Source organism: Onychomys torridus, chromosome 5 (assembly GCF_903995425.1).
Source record: "Onychomys torridus chromosome 5, mOncTor1.1, whole genome shotgun sequence".
Taxonomy (NCBI): Eukaryota; Metazoa; Chordata; class Mammalia; order Rodentia; family Cricetidae; genus Onychomys; species Onychomys torridus.
The window spans coordinates 64,906,308-64,924,941 of record NC_050447.1 but is presented as its reverse complement, the minus strand read 5'-3'; the positions used below and the strand labels follow the sequence as shown (position 1 = coordinate 64,924,941).

The window sequence follows — 18,634 nt, the reverse complement described above, 5'->3', positions numbered from 1 at the left end:
ACATGAGCCTAGAACTCTGCTGGGGAGGCAGAGATGCGGAGATCCCTCAGGCCTGCTGACCAGCCACAAACTCCTAACTGGCAAGCCAGTGAAAGAGCTTGTCTTAAAAAAGAGGTGGATGGGGCTGGGGATTTAGCTCAGTGGTAGAGCGCTTGCCAAGTAAGCGCAAGGCCCTGGGTTCGATCCTCAGCTCAAAAAAAAAAAGGTGGATGGCTCCTGATGAATGACAGTTGGCATTGACCTCTGGCCTCTGCACATGCCTAGTTGCAGGCTTACTCACACAGATGAACGCACTTATACATGTGCACACACAAAGAAAGTATATGTGTATTAAATATATTTCTCTCTGTATATATTGTCTATGTGTTAAGAGACAGGGCTACTTATGTGATTGTGCTTTGCTTGCTTAAAGATAATAGTTCTCCTGCCTCAGCCACCCTAGTGCCATGCTTGGCTCTCAATGGGAATATATCAAAGAAGCAGGCCTCTTTAGTTTGGAAGAACATGAGTTAATGCTCCATTTTTTTTTTTATTTTCGAGACAAGGTTTCTCGGTGTAGCTTTGTACTCTATCCTGGAACTTGCTCTGTAGACCAGGCTGGCTTCGAACTCACAGAGATCTGCCTGCCTCTTTTTCCTGAGTTCTGGGATGTGCCACCACTGTCTGGCTGAGTCAGCACTTTTAAAAAAAGTTCAGGCTTACTCTTCCCTATGGGAACTAGTTCTTGGGAGTCAATAGTAACCCTTTCCCACCCTGCTCCCCCACCCTGTTGAACTTTAGGCTGCAATTGTGTGTTCCATCAGATCCACAGTGGACTGGCCACGATAGCTCCTTTTTGAGTTAATTAGACCGCTGTTCAGAATTGTGCTGTTTGCCTCTCCTGGTGCTAGGAGGAGCTACCAATATCTAGAGGTGATTTAGTGTCTTCTTCCCATCTCTTTGCACACTTAAAAAATAACCTAGCATGTGAGAGATTGCCTTCTGCTCAAGTTTGTTCATGCAGAATCTGTCAGTTTTCAGAGCCCTGTATTGTGGCAGTTACAGGCTTTACTATGCAGCCTTGTGAAGCCAGGCTCCCTTCAGATTGTAAAGTGAGCTTCTCTCTGATTTTATTAAGAAAAAAATGTATGGGGCTCTTGTTTACTATATTTTTTATTCTGAAGTCACTTATGTTCCAGCTTTTCATAAGACATTCTCCTTGTGTTTATTCTGGAATATTCTGGTCCCACAGATAGCTTTCTGTTAAAAACAAAAACAAAAAACAAAATGAAGCTGGAGCTGTTTAATGAATATGCCTGTTTTCTTTGTAAGGTGTGAAATGTTCATAGCAGCTTTTCATAGCTGGTTTGCATGACATCATGGGGAAATGTTTCCCTAGTTCATTTATGGTGGAGAGGACTGTCAGAGTCTCTTTGGCAAAACGTTTTGGGTTTAAGAGGTTTATGGATCAGCTGTAAATACTTTCTCTGGTTTATGAGATCTCTCATAAACATTGTGTGTTTATAAACCTATTGCTCATTGGGCCTTTAGAGAATCAACTGTTTGGGGGCACAGGCCCGAGGAGGGCTTGTATGTGGCAGATTTTAACAGGCTGACTTATGAGTAAACCTAAGTTTTGTATACAACTTTATTTCTCCAACAGCATGCCTAGAGTTACCAGTGCTGGACATACAGTTTTTGTATATCATTTGATCTCATTCTGGGTCTGACATGTGGTTTACTTTTCTGAAGTGTTTTTGTTTACCAGAACTACTGCATGCTGCCTGTTTGCTTCTGTGTGTGTCTTAGATGCTCCAAGTCCTGTGTCTTCCTTGCTTAGGTGGGGGCTCAAGACTTAGAAACTTTTGACGGGAATGGCTCTGTTCTCTTGGGTGTTTGATTTTCAGTGTCCTTATTGACATATACTCTCGAGGCAGCTTTAAGGAACTTAGTCATAGAAGGTAACATGTAAGGTCGTTTACCTACCTTGAGCTTCTTTTAGCTGGGCCTGGGGGTGGAGGAATATGCCATTCCAGCTTCTTGGGATGCTGAGGCAGGAGGTTCACAAATTTAAGGCCTGTTTGGGGTACAGGGTGAGTTAGTGAGAACTTGTCTTGAAAAGTAATGTTAGCATTTTCTGATTATAAAATATACCATATATATAGCATATACCACTTCAGTGAGGATCCCATCCCGAGATGGCACTTCCTCTTTGCCAATGGACTCAGCTCTCTTGTGAAAGATGTGTGGGTTGAAGGTGAGAGTCTGGGCATTTTTGTAAGACAAGAGAAGTGAACCATTTGAAGTCCTCCTTTAAGGGCCCTTGAGGAGCTCGCCTCCGTTTCTTCTTCACGATCGCCTTGCAGATGGGTTAAAACCGTGCACAGCCACATATCAGTTCCTTTTTCTTTTTGCTGCGGATGGAGAGGTTTGCTTTTGGCTCACAGTCTTACTGTAGGATCAGTCATGGTGCAGGCACTTGAGGTGACTGGTCACATTGCCCTCAGTCAGGAAGCAGAGAGTGGTATGTGCTGGTCCTTTGCCCACTTTCTCTTTTTTTATTCAGGCCAAGACCCAAGGTCATAAATGGTGCCAACCACATTTAGGGTGAGGTGTCCTTCTTCAGGTAACCCAACCTAGAAACTCCTTCAAAGGCACCCAGAGCTTTGCCTTCTGAGTGATCCCAGATACAGTCTAGGCCAACAATGATACTATTGCAGACTGCTTAGCTCAAAGCAGTTGAAGTTATAACGTGACATTTATACTGTCTCTTTGTCTTGAAGTGTATTATTTGATGCTTCTCAGTTATATAATGTTTTGGCAATTGCTCTTCAGATGTGCAGAACTATGTAAATTTCCAACATTATGACTCTGTTTCATCTCTGTCTCTGTCTGTCTCCCCGTTTCTGTCTCTGTCTCTCTCTCAGATATGAATGTACTTTAGGAAGTCAGAGAACAGCTTCAGGAGTCAGTACTGTCCTTGTGGATTCCAGGGCTTGAACTCTGGCCTCCGTCTTTGGCAGCAAGCATCTTTACATGCTATGCCATTGTGCCCATCCCAAAGAAGAGTTGCCATCTTGAAGGCCATTGCATGCATTTGGTTGTTGCTGTCCTTTTCCAAATTCTGTTGGTGTGAGAGGTCCTGAGAACTCCTGTATTGCAGGAGATGGGGTCCTTCTTGGGGGTAGGCATGTCTCCACAGATGACTCAAGGGGCGTCAGGCAGCTGCTCTGCTCTGTTGATAACTGGCTGGGTGGCCTCAGTTTACTCAGGTGATCCTTCTGTAATTCTACTTATTTGTCTCTCTGTGTGCGTGGGTATCTGCCTGTTATCATGTGCATGGGAGTGTTTGTGGAGGCCAGAGAGGGCGGTGGTTCCCCTGGAGCTGGAATTATAGGTGCTTGTGAGCTGCCTGATGTGGGTGCTGGGAACCAGACTCAGGGCCTCTGCAAGAGTAGAAGCACTCTTTTTTTTTTTATATAAAATAATTTTCTTTTCTCCTTTTTAAAAAAGATTTATTCATTTAGTATATATACAGTGTTCTGCCTGCATATATGCCTGCAGGCCAGCAGAGGGCACCAGGTCTTGTTATAGATGGTTGTGAGCCACCATGTGGTTGCTGGGAATTGAACTCAGGATCATCTGGAAGAACAACCAGTACCCTTAACCACTGAGCCATCTCTCCAGCCCCATGCAGAAGCACTGTTAACCACTGAGTCCACTTTCCAGCCCGACTGATTTTTTTTAAAAAATGTTACCGAAGTCACAGTTTTATAGGTCTTGTATTGTCCAGTCTGCAGCCTTAGTGGGTGGGCAGTTTGGTGCCTGTGTGTATCTTGGCACACACGTTGACGAGTCCCTTCTGTTTCCTTCAGTCTCCTCAAAGGAGCTGTCTCCTGTGGCTAATGTTAGGCTCACCCGCGTTAGCTTTAAGACTGCTCTTGTTCGTTTGACTTGAAAGCACAAATGTTGCTGTTAATTTTGACAAGGGATCAGTGTTGTCACTTCTTGTCTCACTGTCTCTGTCTCTGTCTGTATTTCTGTCTCTGTCACTGTCTCTTTCTGCAAGCCTGACATCAAAGCTGGCTAGCCTCAATTACTCTCCGTATTATTTATTTATTTGTTTGTTTATTTAGGCAGACTCTCTCATTGAATCTGGAGCTCACTGATTTAGCTAGATTGGATGCGTAGCGAGCCCCAGGGATCCTCATGTCTGTCTCCCTTTGATTACATACATACGTGTGTTACCCAGCGTGGCTTTTTATGTGGGTTCTGGATGTCTGAACTCAGGTCCTCATCCTTGGACAGCAAGCAGTTTACCAAAGGAACCATCTCCCTAGCTCCCCTTTCCCTTTTAAAACTCAATATTTCTATTTATTTATTTATTTATTTATTTATTTATTTATTTATTTATTTTTGGTTTTTCGAGATAGGGTTTCTCTGTGTAGCTTTGTGCCTTTTCCTGGAACTCACTTGGTAGCCCAGGCTGGCCTCGAACTCACAGAGATCCTCCTGGCTCTGCTTCCCGAGTGCTGGGATTAAAGGCATTCGCCACCACTGTCCGGCTAAACTCAATATTTCTACAATAGCAAGGTGAAGCTTTTCAGAGAGTTCAGCCATCTCCTCTAAAGCGCTGAATCAGTTTGTGTCTCCCAGGCATGCTTTGCCCTAGTTTTGATATTCTTGTTTTGTTTTGTTTCTGCAGAGGAAGATTCCAGCCTGGAGGAAAACGGCTTTAGCTGGGGAGACTATTTGGAAGAAACAGGCACCAGGGCGGTGCCACACTCATCCTTCAGGCATGTAAGTCAAGCATTGAGCAGCTCATCCCTTCTGGTCTGTGGGAGGGAAGGGAAAGGGATCTGTTGGGTGATTCAGGAACCAGTCAGAAGAGAAGAATAAAAGTGGAGTGGAAATGCAGCCAAGACTTTATAGGAAGAAGGGGAGATGGGGAAGTTTGGTTGTTCCCAGATAGCTGCACATGAAATAGGCCACAGCTTGAGTTCCACAAAAAGCCAGCGAGTTAGGCAAGATGTTACATTAATGTCTTCTTTGTAGGTGTGTTGACTGTATATATTTTATAATCAGGTGATATTTGGGCCTTGGGACTTGATTCAGTTGATAGAGTACGTTCCTAATAGCATGAAGCCTTGGATTTGATCCTCAGCATGGCCTAAAATGGGGTGTTGTGGTGCATTAATGTATTTGCAGCACTGGGAAGGTGGAGGCAAGAGAATTAGCACTTCAGTCTCGGGCTATATAGGGATCTCCAGGCTAGCCTGAGCTATGTGAGATTTTTTTTTTTTAAGTTGATACTATAATTTTTATAAAGCCACATTAGAGTTTTCTAGGCTTTAGAGGGAAGATAAGTCGGGTGGGAGGAATCACGATAGGTATTCTGATAATGTATGTATCACAAAGGTCGTTCTCCTTAATAATATGTTTGTATAATTTGGCTAGCATGTCCACTGGGGGACCTACCCTAGGAAAAAGAAACATGAGTTCTTGCCAGATTTTTCTTAGGTGTGAACTTTTGTTTCTACAGGTCTAGCATGGAAAGGATGATAGCCCCCCTAACTAAACTCTTAAGTGAGACTATTTAGCAAAGAAAAAAAATTACTTCTGAGAGATCTGTTTTCTCATCAGGCTACCCTAACAACAACTCAACTTTCTTAAGCTTCTTCTGGCTCCTCAGCTGAAATAAGAAAGCCATATTAAGTTCTACTCAGAAGTGGAGTGTTCTTTTGAAAGGGAATTTGGGAGCTTATTAAATGTGTAAGATTACAGCCCTCCCTTCTTCTCTGTACTCACCAGGCTGTGGTTTATTCTGGTCACGGTTGTACCCATACAGTGAAAGCAGGGACTCTCTGGCTTATACAGCTGGGATCACAACCCTGCAGAAGCCCGGCTGACAAGATGCTGGGATGGCCTGGTGACTTCCTGAAGGCAGTTCGGGAAAGAAGGGTGATCAACAACAACTTTCCCCTTCTTTTCTGTGCAGTGAAGTCATGTCTTCAGTCATGAGTCACCTCCATTCCCTGATTCTCCACTTCTCTCAGGTCCTTTTCAGCCGAAGTAGATGCCACCAAATGGAGAAGGCTCTCATGACCATGAGCTCATCTTTTAGGATGTCTGTATTCCTGAAGGATGATGCTGGCATCTACCCTTCCAGATGTAGGCTGTCCCCAGGCCTGTGTGCAAGATTGACAGGAAAAGTAGCCTCAGTTTCACAGATGACTGATTGATGGTCCCATTGCTTTCTTGGCTTTGGAATGCAGAGACCTCCAGGCTGGAAACCTTTTTTTAGTTTCTTTTTCATCCTAGCGGTAGCTCCTGGAACATAGAAAAATTGAATTACATAGAGGAGTATGTAGCTGGAATTGAAATTTGCTGTTCATTGAACTCAAGATCTTGAGAGCCTTTGTTCAAAAACACTAGCCCTCACCTTTTTTTTTTTTTTTTTTTCAAATGCAGGGTCCCATGTATCCCAGTCTAGTCTCAAATTTACCATGTAGCCAAGAATGACCTTGAACTTCTGATCCTTCTGCCTCCACCTGCCTGCCCCACCCCCTTGAATTATGTAGTGCTGGGATCAAACTCCAGACTTCCTGCATGTTTGGCCAGCATCCTACCCACAGCAACATGTTCATCCCTCATTTACTTGCTCCCCCCTTGGTGTTTTTGAGACGGGGTCTATTTGTGTACCCAAGTTGACCTAAATTTAGGATATTTGTGCCTTGACCTCTAGACTGCTGGGGTGATGGGTGTGCACCACCATTCCTGGCTCATTCACTTTTTGTGGTATAAATTTCATATCGAAATGACAAACTATTGAAATGAAAATCCATTTTATCTTTCCTTTGAATGTGGCTTCCATAAGACTTAGCCTTATGTTGGAGGCTCATGTTCTGTTTGTCTTAAGTACATGCCCAAGTTAGGGCTGCAGAGGCACTGTTTTAAAATGTTCTCTGCTTAAGTAGTTCTTCAAACCTTTGGAGGCACATGACTAGTGTGATTATGGTTTTCTTGTGTTTCTGATGTCTCAAGGTGGAAATCAGCATTCAGAGTAACTTCCAGCCGGGAATGAAGTTGGAGGTGGCCAATAAGAACGATCCGGACACTTACTGGGTGGCCACCATCATCACCACCTGTGGACAGCTGCTGCTTCTGCGTTACTGTGGTTATGGGGAAGACCGAAGGGCTGACTTCTGGTGTGACGTGATTATAGCAGATCTGCACCCTGTGGGGTGGTGCACACAGAACAACAAGGTGTTGATGCCCCCGGATGGTGAGCTCACATATCGAAGGCTTTGATATCAAAGAGGTTGCTCTTCATGATGCCTGTCCTTGCTGAAAGGGCAGAGAGAACCTTCTAGAAAACCCTGAGTGGGTTTCGTGCAAAGGTTTCCCATTTCTCTGAGACATCTGGGGCTTTATTACCTAGCAGATGCTGTGGGGTAGGGGGTGGGTGGGTTATTGTATACTAGAAATGCTATTGGTCTTCAGCCAGCCAGTTGGGTCATACAGGAGGAAAAATGGGTCAAGACAAGTTCTCAGCTTGTCTTTGGCTGATAGGAAAGGAACTTAAGCTGGATGCTAAGGAGAGGGGGGGAGGGGGGCACGTGGGGGAGGTGGGGGAGCGGGGTGGGGGGGGGGGTTGGCGCTCTGGGGATTAGATGTGTTGCTTTTACCTTTCTGCCATTTTAGAGTATTGACTTTTGCAAGAGACTTCTTTTTTTCATTAATTTATTTTTAACTATGTGTATGTGTCTGTGTGTAGCTGAACATACCTGAGTTCAGGAGCCCAGAAGAGGGCATTGGATCCCCTGGAGCTGGAGTTGCAGGTGATCAGGCTGTGAACCACCTGACTTGGGTGCTGGGAACCGAACTCGGGTCCTTTACTATAGCAGTACATGGTCCTAACCACTGAGCCACTTCTTCAGTTCCCTTACATAGGCATCTTTCTAAAGTTTGCTTGTTTTCTTTTCTCTTCCCCGCCTTGCCTTGCTTTTGACAAGGTCTTACATAGCCCAGAGCGATGACCTTGCCTTTGATCCTTCTGCCTCTACTTTCTCAGTGCTGGGATTATAGACATTTGCCACTACTGGCCCATTTATGCAGTGCTGAGGATTCAACCCAGGGCTTCCTGCATGCGCAGCAAACACTCTACCAACTGAGTCACATCCCTAGCTCTGCATTTAGTTTTTGACCTTTATTACTGTGGGGAGACTGAGGCTATGAAACAGAAGGAAAGCTAAGCTGATGAGAACTGACATCACTCAAAACAGTGGTCCAAGGTCATATAGACACGAGATTAGTTTAGTCGCCACAGAACAATGGTTTCTTATTAGGGCAGGTTTTCCCCCAGGAGACATCTGGCAATGACTGGGAGTTCTCTTTTGGCCTGATGAGAGGGAGATGCTACCAATACCTAGTGAGAACAAGCCAAAGACATTCCTGAACCTCCTTCAATGCACGGGACATTTTACCAGGTTCAACCTCCCTGCAGTGCTGAAGTTGAGGGCTCCTGCAGGGAAGGAAGAACTGACTAAGCTCCTATGGGTCTGTGAGAACTGAGTTCAACAAGTATTTGACTCTGATCTATGTCTTATTGTATTATTGTAGCATCAGTGGTATCCAGCGGCGTTGCTACTGGCTCCCAAGGGTATTCCATGATCTCTGTACCCAGCTGGCTGCTCTTCCTTTGGAGTAATCTCTTTCCTTCTCCTTCTTCTTCTCCATCTTCCTTCCCCTCCCTCTCTCCTCTCATTTCTCCTCTCCCTTCTCTTCTCTCTCCTATGATTCCTCCCACCCCAACCTCTGGTATGATTTTTCTGATGTGGAAGAATGGCCTGTGGCTTTTATTTCATTCCTTTGTTATGCATAATTGATGGCTTGCTAAAGAGGGGTCATAAATTGGCTGAAGCTCAAGAGTTGCCTTTCTGTGACATTTGTCAGGGTTGAATCCATTGCCTTGACCTCAGCTGACATCATGACCCCCTATTGTCCCAGAAGAAAGAGAGAGAGGGCATCCTTTTGCATCGTTGTGTCTGTTCTGTCCTATGCCTGGAACTACTTAACCTCCTTCCTCCTCCTCTTCTCCCACTGGTCCCTGAGGTCAGAGCCAATCTGTGCTCATAAACAAGGCTGTTGGGACCTTAATGTAACTCACATCTCAATTATGTGTGTGTGTTTAATGTAACTTAATTGATTAATTAATGTTGCAAGGACTTTGAGAATACTAAGCAAACACTCTACAACTGAGCTGTGCCCTGAGCCCTGTATAATTTTAAAACATAATTCATGTACCATAAAAGTCATCCCTTGAAGTTCAGTGATTTGTACCATATTCACAATGTTGTGCAAACAGACTATCAAGGTCTGGGGTGTCTTTATCATTCCAACGTTATTCCCCATTCTCACCTACCATAACCATCAATTTACCTTTTTTTTTTTTTTTAATCACATTTTAAAATTTATTTGTATGTGTGTGTGTGTGAGTGTGTGCAAGTGCACACATGTGTATGTGTGTGGAAGTCAGAGGACAACATACAGGAGTCATTTCTCTCCTATGTATGTCTCAGGTTTGGCAGCAGGCACCTTTATCCTCTAGGACATTCTGCCTTCTTCTCCCCAGCCTGGTGGCACTTTACAGTAGCTGCTTTTATGACGCCATCTACAGAGTTCTCAAGTTCGAAGTTAGTACTCTGAGAGCTCCTGGGTTCATCTGGGATGGTCCCTGCTGTCCCTGGAGAGACAAGGCACTGTGGATTCATCAGCTCCCCTCTCTCACTTGGAAGAAAAATATGGCAGTTGTCAAAGTCTCAGAAATACCATCAAATTTGTATCCTGCAGACTCTGTGCTATTAGCCAAGACAAAGTTGCCCTTAAAATGACAAGATGAAAATGAAAAATGGAAAAATCCTAGAAAAAGGGTGACCATTAATGTGATGGAAAGATGAGAAGTCTTTTAAAACAACAGCGAGTGATGTTAGCTTGAGGATTTTTTCAGTGCTATGTTGTAAAGAACTTAAAAAAATTTACTATGTAATCAATACGACTTGGGCATCTTTAGTTCAGAGAACAAAGTCAGGAAATAGCAGGTTCATGGGGCAAGAGGTTTTATTGATTGCTGTGGGGAGGGATAATTATTGCTTCATAACCAAAGGCAGTGGTAGTCCTACAGGGAGTAGGGGGATCTGTGTTTGGAATGGGGTTTTTATTGTATGGTTTTCTCAGTGAGTTAATACGATACATACTGCCATACTGCAACTGTGCCTGAAAGATCTTTATCTTTGTTTTGATTGAATTTAAAAGGCATTGCAAAATATGAAATAGCAATCAGAGACCCTAATGTTTCTGAGAGGCTTGTACAACATTCTCTGGCAGTCCATCTTTGAAGTGGGGAATTCTGTATTGTTATCTCAGGGGGCTACCTGGTCCACCCTCCCTGCATTTGGGATTCTAATTAAAGGAGAAAAGTATGATTGCTTGCTTTTCTATTTTAGGAGTGAAGTATGGAGCTTGTGTTAGGATTAGGATCCATCCATGTCAGCTGAGGAATCTACAAAAAGCACAGGAACAAATGCCAGTGTCCCTGTTGGATCATGGCATATATTCTGGTTTTATTTCTGTTGCTGTGATGAAATATCCTAACAAAAGCAACTTGGAGAAGAAAAGGTTTATTTGGGTCACAATTCCAGGCTACAGCCCACTGTGATGGAGAAGTCAAGGCAGGAGCTGAAAGCACCACAGCCGGTCAAGAGCAGTGAGCGAATTAACACATCCTTGTTGGCCTCCAATACTTTTACACAGGCCAGGGTCCATGGCATCATTTCACTTGATGGACCCTCTAAATTCAGGGTCGGTCTTCCTACCTCAGCTAACACCAGGATAGTTGTCCCCCACAGACATGTTTGTAGACCAACCTGATCTAGACAATTCCTCAATCGACTCCTTCAGTGATTCCCAATTGGGCAAGTTAACAATGAAAAGCTATCTACCATGACATATCTCGGATAGAATATGCTTGTGGTTGCCTGGGTAGAATGTCCTTTAATCAATAATTGAGAGTTTAGTTCCCCTTTTCAATCTAGATAACTAAGAGTTTCTAGTTCCCCAATGAGTGGTCAGGGAACAAATGGTAGTTGACAGCTTGGAGTATGTGGGCTTTTGCCTACTGTTCTGTGCGAGGAGAAAAAGGAGGTTGGAAGTTGCTGAGTTCACGATCTTTGGATTATCTAAAGTTGTCTCTGTATCAAAAAAGAGCAATTTGATGGATCCATTGTTTGATACAGGGTTTTTATGGGGCACTGGTGACTGAAGCCAGGGCTTTGTGCGTCCTAAAGCAAACACTCCACCAACCAAGCTACATCCCCAAATCCAGATTTTATTACTTTAGATGCCAGTTTGATGGGGCACAAAGACCTAGTCACAGTACTATGTCTTCCTGCTGCACTATTTTAATTTATCTTTGAACGAATGCAGGCCTTCATCAATCTGTTAAATTTAGTAAGGAAAATCAGTAGGGCAACATTCCCAGTTCATGTCATTATAGTGTGATTCTCATCAGCAGTCAGAGAACTCCATTAACAAGGACACGCTCAAAGACAACTGAGTTCAGTGGCCAATTGGCCGTTGAGAGCGCCGTGTTCCTGCTCCGGGGCTACCCAGCGCTAATCTTTCATATTAAAAGTATTAAGAGACGTACTACATTAAAGCCTCACTAAGTGCAGCGAGGGATTAGAGCTCCTATTAGCAGAGCAAAATGGAAAGCGTTTTGGCTTAGTAAATCAATAAGGCTTGATTTATTCACAAGTGTGCACCACTCTCGCAAAGGGCAGCTGCCAAATAATTATTGTTTATGGTGATAATGTACGGAAATCATTTAATCCGATGACTGTTTTCATTGTTATATATTCAGAAGTAGCGACATTACCTCTTAATGTCAGGGGCCCGAGAGCTTTGGTTCTCTGATGTTCCGAATGGTGCCTATTGAATTCTTTAAGGATGCTCCTGGGTGAGATTGCAGGTGAATATTTGTGAAGATGCAGGACAGTAAAAGCCCTCTGCTTCTAAACAGGCAAGTATTTATATGTGCTTTCGACTGCTGCAATAAGAGTGTTGGAATTATAGTGCCTGAGGCGTCCTGCCACTAATTTTTATTTTCGCCATTATTAAAATTTCTGTAATTTGAATTGCAAACACCTGCAGGCTTGCCAGAATGACTGTATTTGCCATTTCAAAGTGGAATCACCATTACCGGAGTTAGTTAATATATATAACTTACTTGAATAAAGGAATGTATATTCATGAAGTATGAGGAGAAAGTGTGAAGATGGCCTTCTGTCATGTGGGTAGATCTGCCAAGTTCTCTGGCATGGTGAGGACTCTAGTTGATTGTAAGCAAGAGTTGCCACCAGGTGACCACTGAACTGAAATGTCTTGACACAAGGACACACTTGTCCACGGCCATTGCTTAAGCATGGCTACGAGGAAAAGAATTTGAGGCTTTATGAGACTATTCATTTTTAGTTTATTTATTTTTTTCTTTTCCTATTTTTTGTGTGTATGTGTGAGTGCGCACATGTGTGTAGTATGCTTATGTGGTGGGGACACATGTGAATAGATGTGTGTGCATGTTTGTGCCCGGGCATGTGAAGGCCTGAAGCTGATACTCGGAATCATCCTCCATTTCTCTACCTTATTTAGTGAGGCAGGCTCTTTCACTCAAACTCAGAGCTTCCTAATATGGCTACCCTCAGGGGATTCTCTGCATTCTGAAGATGGAGTGGACAGGCCAGGCTGCCATGGCTGCCCGATATTTACATAGGCTCTGGAGATCCTAACTCTAGAAAGCATTTAATCACTGAGCCATCTTCCTAGCCAGAGAGTATTCATTTTAAAAACTTAAAGATTTAAAATGACATTTTAATAATATTAGTGATATTTTTCCTTTGGAGATCTTGTTTATTAACAAAAATTACTAATGATTATGGCCCCAAGCCCACAATCCTTTTCCATCAGCCTCCTGAGGGCTGGAATTACAGATTTCTCCTGCCATGCCTGGCTAGGTCAGTCTTTTCTCTAATTGAATATTTGGAGTTGAGGGAAGCATGGAGACACTCATTAACTATTAGGTAATTTGATGTGAAGAGTATAAAATAATATTGGTATAAGAAAAGATAGAGTATATTTGGTAAATATGACAGTAAATAAATTAATAATAGTTGTTTTTTTAAATCTTTTAGTCAAAAGTCACTTTTCTTATTTTTCAAAGTAGAATCTTACTCTCTAGCCTTAACTTGCCTGGACCTCACTATGTAGATGACATTGACCTTGAATCTGTGGCAATCTTCCTGCCTCAGGCTCCTCTAAGTGTTGAGATTATAGGTGTGTGGTGTGTGCCAACACACCTTGCTCCAAAGCTAGCTTTTCAGAATGGTGCATGAGAGAAGATGCTGGCAGGCAACAAAGTAATCCTTCTATGTGGGCTCAGGAGACCTTTTAAAATAACTCCCATGGATTTGAAGCCTTTTTGAGCAGGTGCAGAGTCTGTATAGATATTCACCATAGTGTAGGGTTGAGTGAAGTTGGCTTGTGAACAGTCATGAGCATATATGTATGTGAGTCTCTTTCTCTTTCTTCTCTTTGTCTGTCTGTCTGTCTGTCTGTCTGTCTCTGTATGTTTCGTCTTAAACAATAATTCATTTTCAAACAACATCGTTAAAAACTTAATTATTTGGGCTCTGAAAAAAATTAAAAGGTATATAGGCAGTTGAGTCTACATTCTACAGGGCAGCAATTACCTACAGCAGCCACCTCTTTAGATGGTCATTTGTTCCCTGGACTCCCTTTTTTTGTTTTGTTTTGTTTTTTTGTTTGGCCTGGTATGTCTTGTATGTGTATTCTTTGTGCCTGAGCATCAGGCATGGGATCAAGAGGACTGCAGATATCTTTGTACAGTCTCCATGCATGTGACCTGAGAGCTGTCAAACCATGAAGAACAAACTGTTGGATCAACAATCTCAAGCTTTCTCTCAGTTCAAAAATGTCCTGCTTAACCTGGCATGGTGGCACATACCTGTAATGGCAACATGTAGGAAGGTGGCAGATGCAGGAAGATCAGGCGTTCATGGCCAATTTGAGGCCAGCCTGGGCTACATGAGACCTTGTCTCAAAATAAGAACAAAGTTCCAGATGTAAGAATTCAAAGAAATGTGGTGAATGAGATCTATGAAAGGACTCTGAAAGAAACAGGAGCCAGAGTTGTTCTTTAGCTTCTGGAAGGAAAAACAATGGAGACCAAAGGAGTGGAGGCGGTTTTGATGGTTCTTATGTAGGGCAGACATATTCATGAGTGAACAAAGAATACATCTGCTCTCTGTGGATTTCAAATCTGCAGATTCAACCAACCACATAGTGAAAAAATATTAAAACAAAAAATTTGCATGTGTTCTGAGCAGGTACAGATTTTTTTCCTATTGTTCTCTAAACAGTTCACCCCAGCATCTATTTACACTGCTTTATATTGCATTAGGTACTATAAGCAATCTAGAGATTCCCACAAAGCACATGCGTAGGCTGAATATAAATCTCATATGATTTTACATGAGGATGGAGCATCCGTGAATTCATAGAGTCTCCAATTCAATCCCCTTTGTGCATCAAGGGGCAGCTGTACTTTTTATATACAGTCCAGCATGTCTGAATCTCATGATACTCTTGACTCAGGCTTCTGAGTGCTGGGATTATAGGCATGGGTCACTGTGCCCAGCTGGTCTTTTCTCTTGGTTATCCCTGTGTGGTGTTAGTGTTGTCTCCTGACAGCTACTGTACCCTATTCTCCCTTTGTCATTGTCTTGTAAAGTAAAAAAAAAAAAAAAATCAATCTGGAATTTTGTGTTTGTAGCATAGTGCTCCAATTAAAAGCAGATATCTATACCTATATCTACTATCTATATGTAGTGCATATGTGCAGGCATGTTTACATATATATGTATGTCAGTGTGAAGGACAGAGGTCAACCTTAAGTATCATTTTTCAGCCACGAACCACCTTGGTTTTTGAGACACTGTCTCTCATTGGCCTGAGGCTGGTTGATTTTGTCTAGGTTGGCTGGTCAGTGATGTGCCTGTCCTGTCCCCTTGGTGGTAGGATTATAAGTGCATATCATCATGTTAAGTTTGTTTTTAAATGTGGGTTTGGAGACAATGAATGAACTCAGTCCCTTGTGCCTGTACAATAGGTTCTTGGCTGAGCTTAGCCATTGCCTCAGCTTTCCAAAGCAGACTATTTCTTACTGTGTGCCTATCTATTGTAGTTCTAAGTGTTTAATCCTGTCCTTAGAGAAACCACGTAAATTGGCTGGTGGCTTTTTTATTCCACATTTGAAGAGAATGTGGCTGATCCTAAATCAGATGACTTGCAGTATAGATTTAACTCAAGGGTGACTATTTCCAGTCTTGAAATCAATGATTTGAAAATACTTGGGGTGGGTTGGTGTCAATCATTGTTTGGTTACTGGTAAAATTCTGTAAGATTTTGTATGAGAATGGGCAAACTCGGAATATTAGGAGCACTCTCTGAGATAAGCCGTCGGCTTCTTCTTATGATCTTTAAGAGCAGAGTGGGAAGCTGCTTGCCCAGAGTGTTTCCCATCTTGTCTTTTTTGGCGGCAAATAAACGGAAGAGCTGTGGTCTGGAACTTCTTTGGTGAATGGTAATCATGAAATTATGTAAAGTTATGTAAATTGGATCAGATGCTATTTGGGTTTTCCCTTGTTGCATGAAAACTGTAAGCGCAAAGCCAGGAGCAGATTTTCTATTCTTGTGAGTCATAAGTGCACTTATTTTCTGTAGCTTCTCAGTTGAGCGACATATGTACTATAAACCGAGCATGCGTGTGGTTGTGTGGACCACCAGCGTGAGTTCCTCTGGTGTGTTTCTTTGGCCTCTGGTAACTCCTTCCCCTGTTATTTCCTTTTATCTCCTTCACTGTCAGAGCCCTGGTCTCACTTGGCAAATGCCTCCTGTTGCCCTCCTCTTCCCTCATCCAGAGATCCTGTTCCTATCCTGCTCAGACGACATGGCCTCAGCCATAGGATCAGCTCCAAGCGGCCCAATTCCTGCTCCGGTTGGACCCTACATACAGTTGAGGTTCATTCTGTGGGGAAAGTTTCATGGCACCTGCAACACACAAGTCCTCTGGACTCAGCTTATTTGCTGGAACATCTGATGGTTTTGTCCTCGATCTCACTTCATTGCCCTCCTTTGTGTCCACCCGTAGCCTGGAGTCTCCAGCTCTGCCCACTGTGCCTCCATTAATCCATTGGGCTGGTGAGCTGTGCCCAGTGCGGTTTGGCCTTTTGGTCTTCAGAACATGCACCTCCTGTACTTTTTATTAAAGCTGGCTCATGGATCAATGTTCTGGGCCATGCCTCCATTCCATAGCCACAAATTCTCTGGTGATTTCTCCACTCCAGGGCTGGGCCTCTAGTCCACAGTCAGGTCTCCAGTGCTGGCAGCCCCTTCATTCCGGACTATCTGCAGCTCAGTCCTTCCGGTTTGCAGACCTTCCAGAAGAGAGTTTGCCTTCTCACCCTGCAGTAAGGGAAGGCTTGGCTTGCATGTGTCTTCTGAGCCCGAGATTATTTTAAGGCTCACTGAATACAACTTTCAATCCAAAGTCTTGAGCACTAAGATGGTGGGACTCAGAGATGGATTTAATATTAATTAGGATTCTCCAGAGAGAGAGAGAGAAGTGATAGGATGTGAATATAGATATAGATATACATATGTATGTGTGTGTAAGTATATATGCATACACACATGTGTATATGTATGTGTGCATAAGTATATATGCATACACACATGTGTATATGTATATGTGCATATGTATGTGTGCGTGTGTGTGTGTGTGTGTGTGTGTGTGTGTGTGTATTGGCTTAGGCTAGTATGGTGAGTTGAGTCTGAGATCAGATGGCAAGGACTGGAACATAGGACTCCATCCAGGCAGGCGACTTAAGAAAGAATTACAGTGTGAGCCCAAGAGGCCCTCTCCTGTCCAGGCAGGAAGAGCTGATGGTGTAGGTGAAGCCCTAGGGCCTTTCCTGGAAAATTCCTTCTTGCTAAGATAAACTGAGCCCTTTGTTCTGGAATGTCTTCAACTGATTCAATGAGGCCCACCCATGTGAGGGAGGCAACCAGCTTAACTCAGAGTGCCGAGTCTGGGGACTGTGACTTGTGATGTTAACATTGTCAGAGTGAAAGAAAAGTCAGTGGCCAAATCACTTCTCTAAGAAACCATCCATAGCTGTGATGGCATTTGTTCATGTCAAGTATCACTTTGCTGAAGTGCTGCGTCGGCAAAATAGTAAGCACCACTTCCCCACCTTTTTTTGGTCCTATTTATGATCCTAGCTATCCTGCCCAGTCAGGGAAGAGCTGGTGACAGTTGTATGTATTATCTGGTGCATATTTTATCATATTGAACAAAACTGGATTTTGTGTTTACATCATACTAATTCATGCTACTGTCTCATATGTAGATGTTCCTCCAGAAATGGTGTGGGTGAAAGACAATTTTGATTTGTTTTTCATGTTGGCAGTGGGTAGACATGGCCTCATTGATAGAATTATGTAGTTTTTTTTTTTAATGAGCACATTTAATTAAAATCCGTTGTGAAAAAAATCTAGACAAATTATTTAACTTTAACTGTCTTCGATTTTGGATATCCATAAATAAAAATTCAAATTTACAGATTTTAATATGTAGATTCAAATGATAAAATAATAGACATTCTGTGTAGTAGCTTTTAGAAGGAAAATAGAAGGAATCTGTTTTCTGGGGGTGTAGTGCAGTGGGCAAAGTGCTTGGCTAGAATTCAGGAGGTCCTGGGTTTGGGTCCCAACACCACATAAAATAGGGCATGGTGGCACATGTTTGTAATCCCATCACTCAGGATGCAGAAGCAGGAGGATCAGAAATTCAAGGCTGCATAAGACTCCCTCCTTACATGTATCTATACCACTTTAAAATTTTGTTCCTTCAGTTTGCAGTTTTTGATGAAAAATATTAAGATATTTCTGTGAATACAACACGTTATACCAAAATCTTGAGTTTTATCTTGACAATGATTTTGCTGAAATGAAGGCAAAACGAAGTCAATGTATTTCTTGGAATAAGATGTAATTGTCCATGGATTAGGTAAGTGCTTACTTTGTTTCTCATCTAAATGCTGCTGGCCTATGCGGACAATACCCAGACTCGGCTTGTAATTACGTTTAGTCATCTTTGACGTTCTGCCAACTTTGCATGTTATAGGCACTAGAGCTTGTGTTCTCTCTCCCCCTCCCTCCTTCTCTCCTTCCCTTCCTCACTTTCTCCTTCTCTCTCTCTCCCCGCCTCCTGTGTATCTGTGGTGTGGTGTGTCTAATGTGCATATGGGTATGTATGTCCCTCCTGCATCCTACCAACTCAGTTGTAATAGGAAAACTAGAGCTGACGCAGAGAAGACAGCGCAGCCATGGGCAGAAATTCTCATAGCTGTCAGCTGCTGCTTTGGGTTCCCTTTAGTGCTGGGGTCATATACATGCTAAATGTGTGCTCTATCACAGGGTGATACCTCCAGTTGATTCACAGACTGTATTACTGTTG

The 18,634-nt window shown here is 43.0% G+C and overlaps 1 protein-coding gene across 3 annotated transcripts in view; it reads left to right on the top strand.

The window, feature by feature from the left end:
- Positions 1-18,634, top strand: part of Sfmbt2 (Scm like with four mbt domains 2) — a 181,266-nt gene that overhangs the window by 24,956 nt on the left and 137,676 nt on the right. For all 3 annotated transcript variants that reach the window (XM_036188305.1, XM_036188306.1, XM_036188307.1), the window contains exons 3-4: positions 4,685-4,779; positions 7,024-7,264. In XM_036188305.1, coding sequence (XP_036044198.1) covers positions 4,685-4,779; positions 7,024-7,264 — 336 coding nt within the window. The remainder of the gene's footprint in view (positions 1-4,684; positions 4,780-7,023; positions 7,265-18,634) is intronic.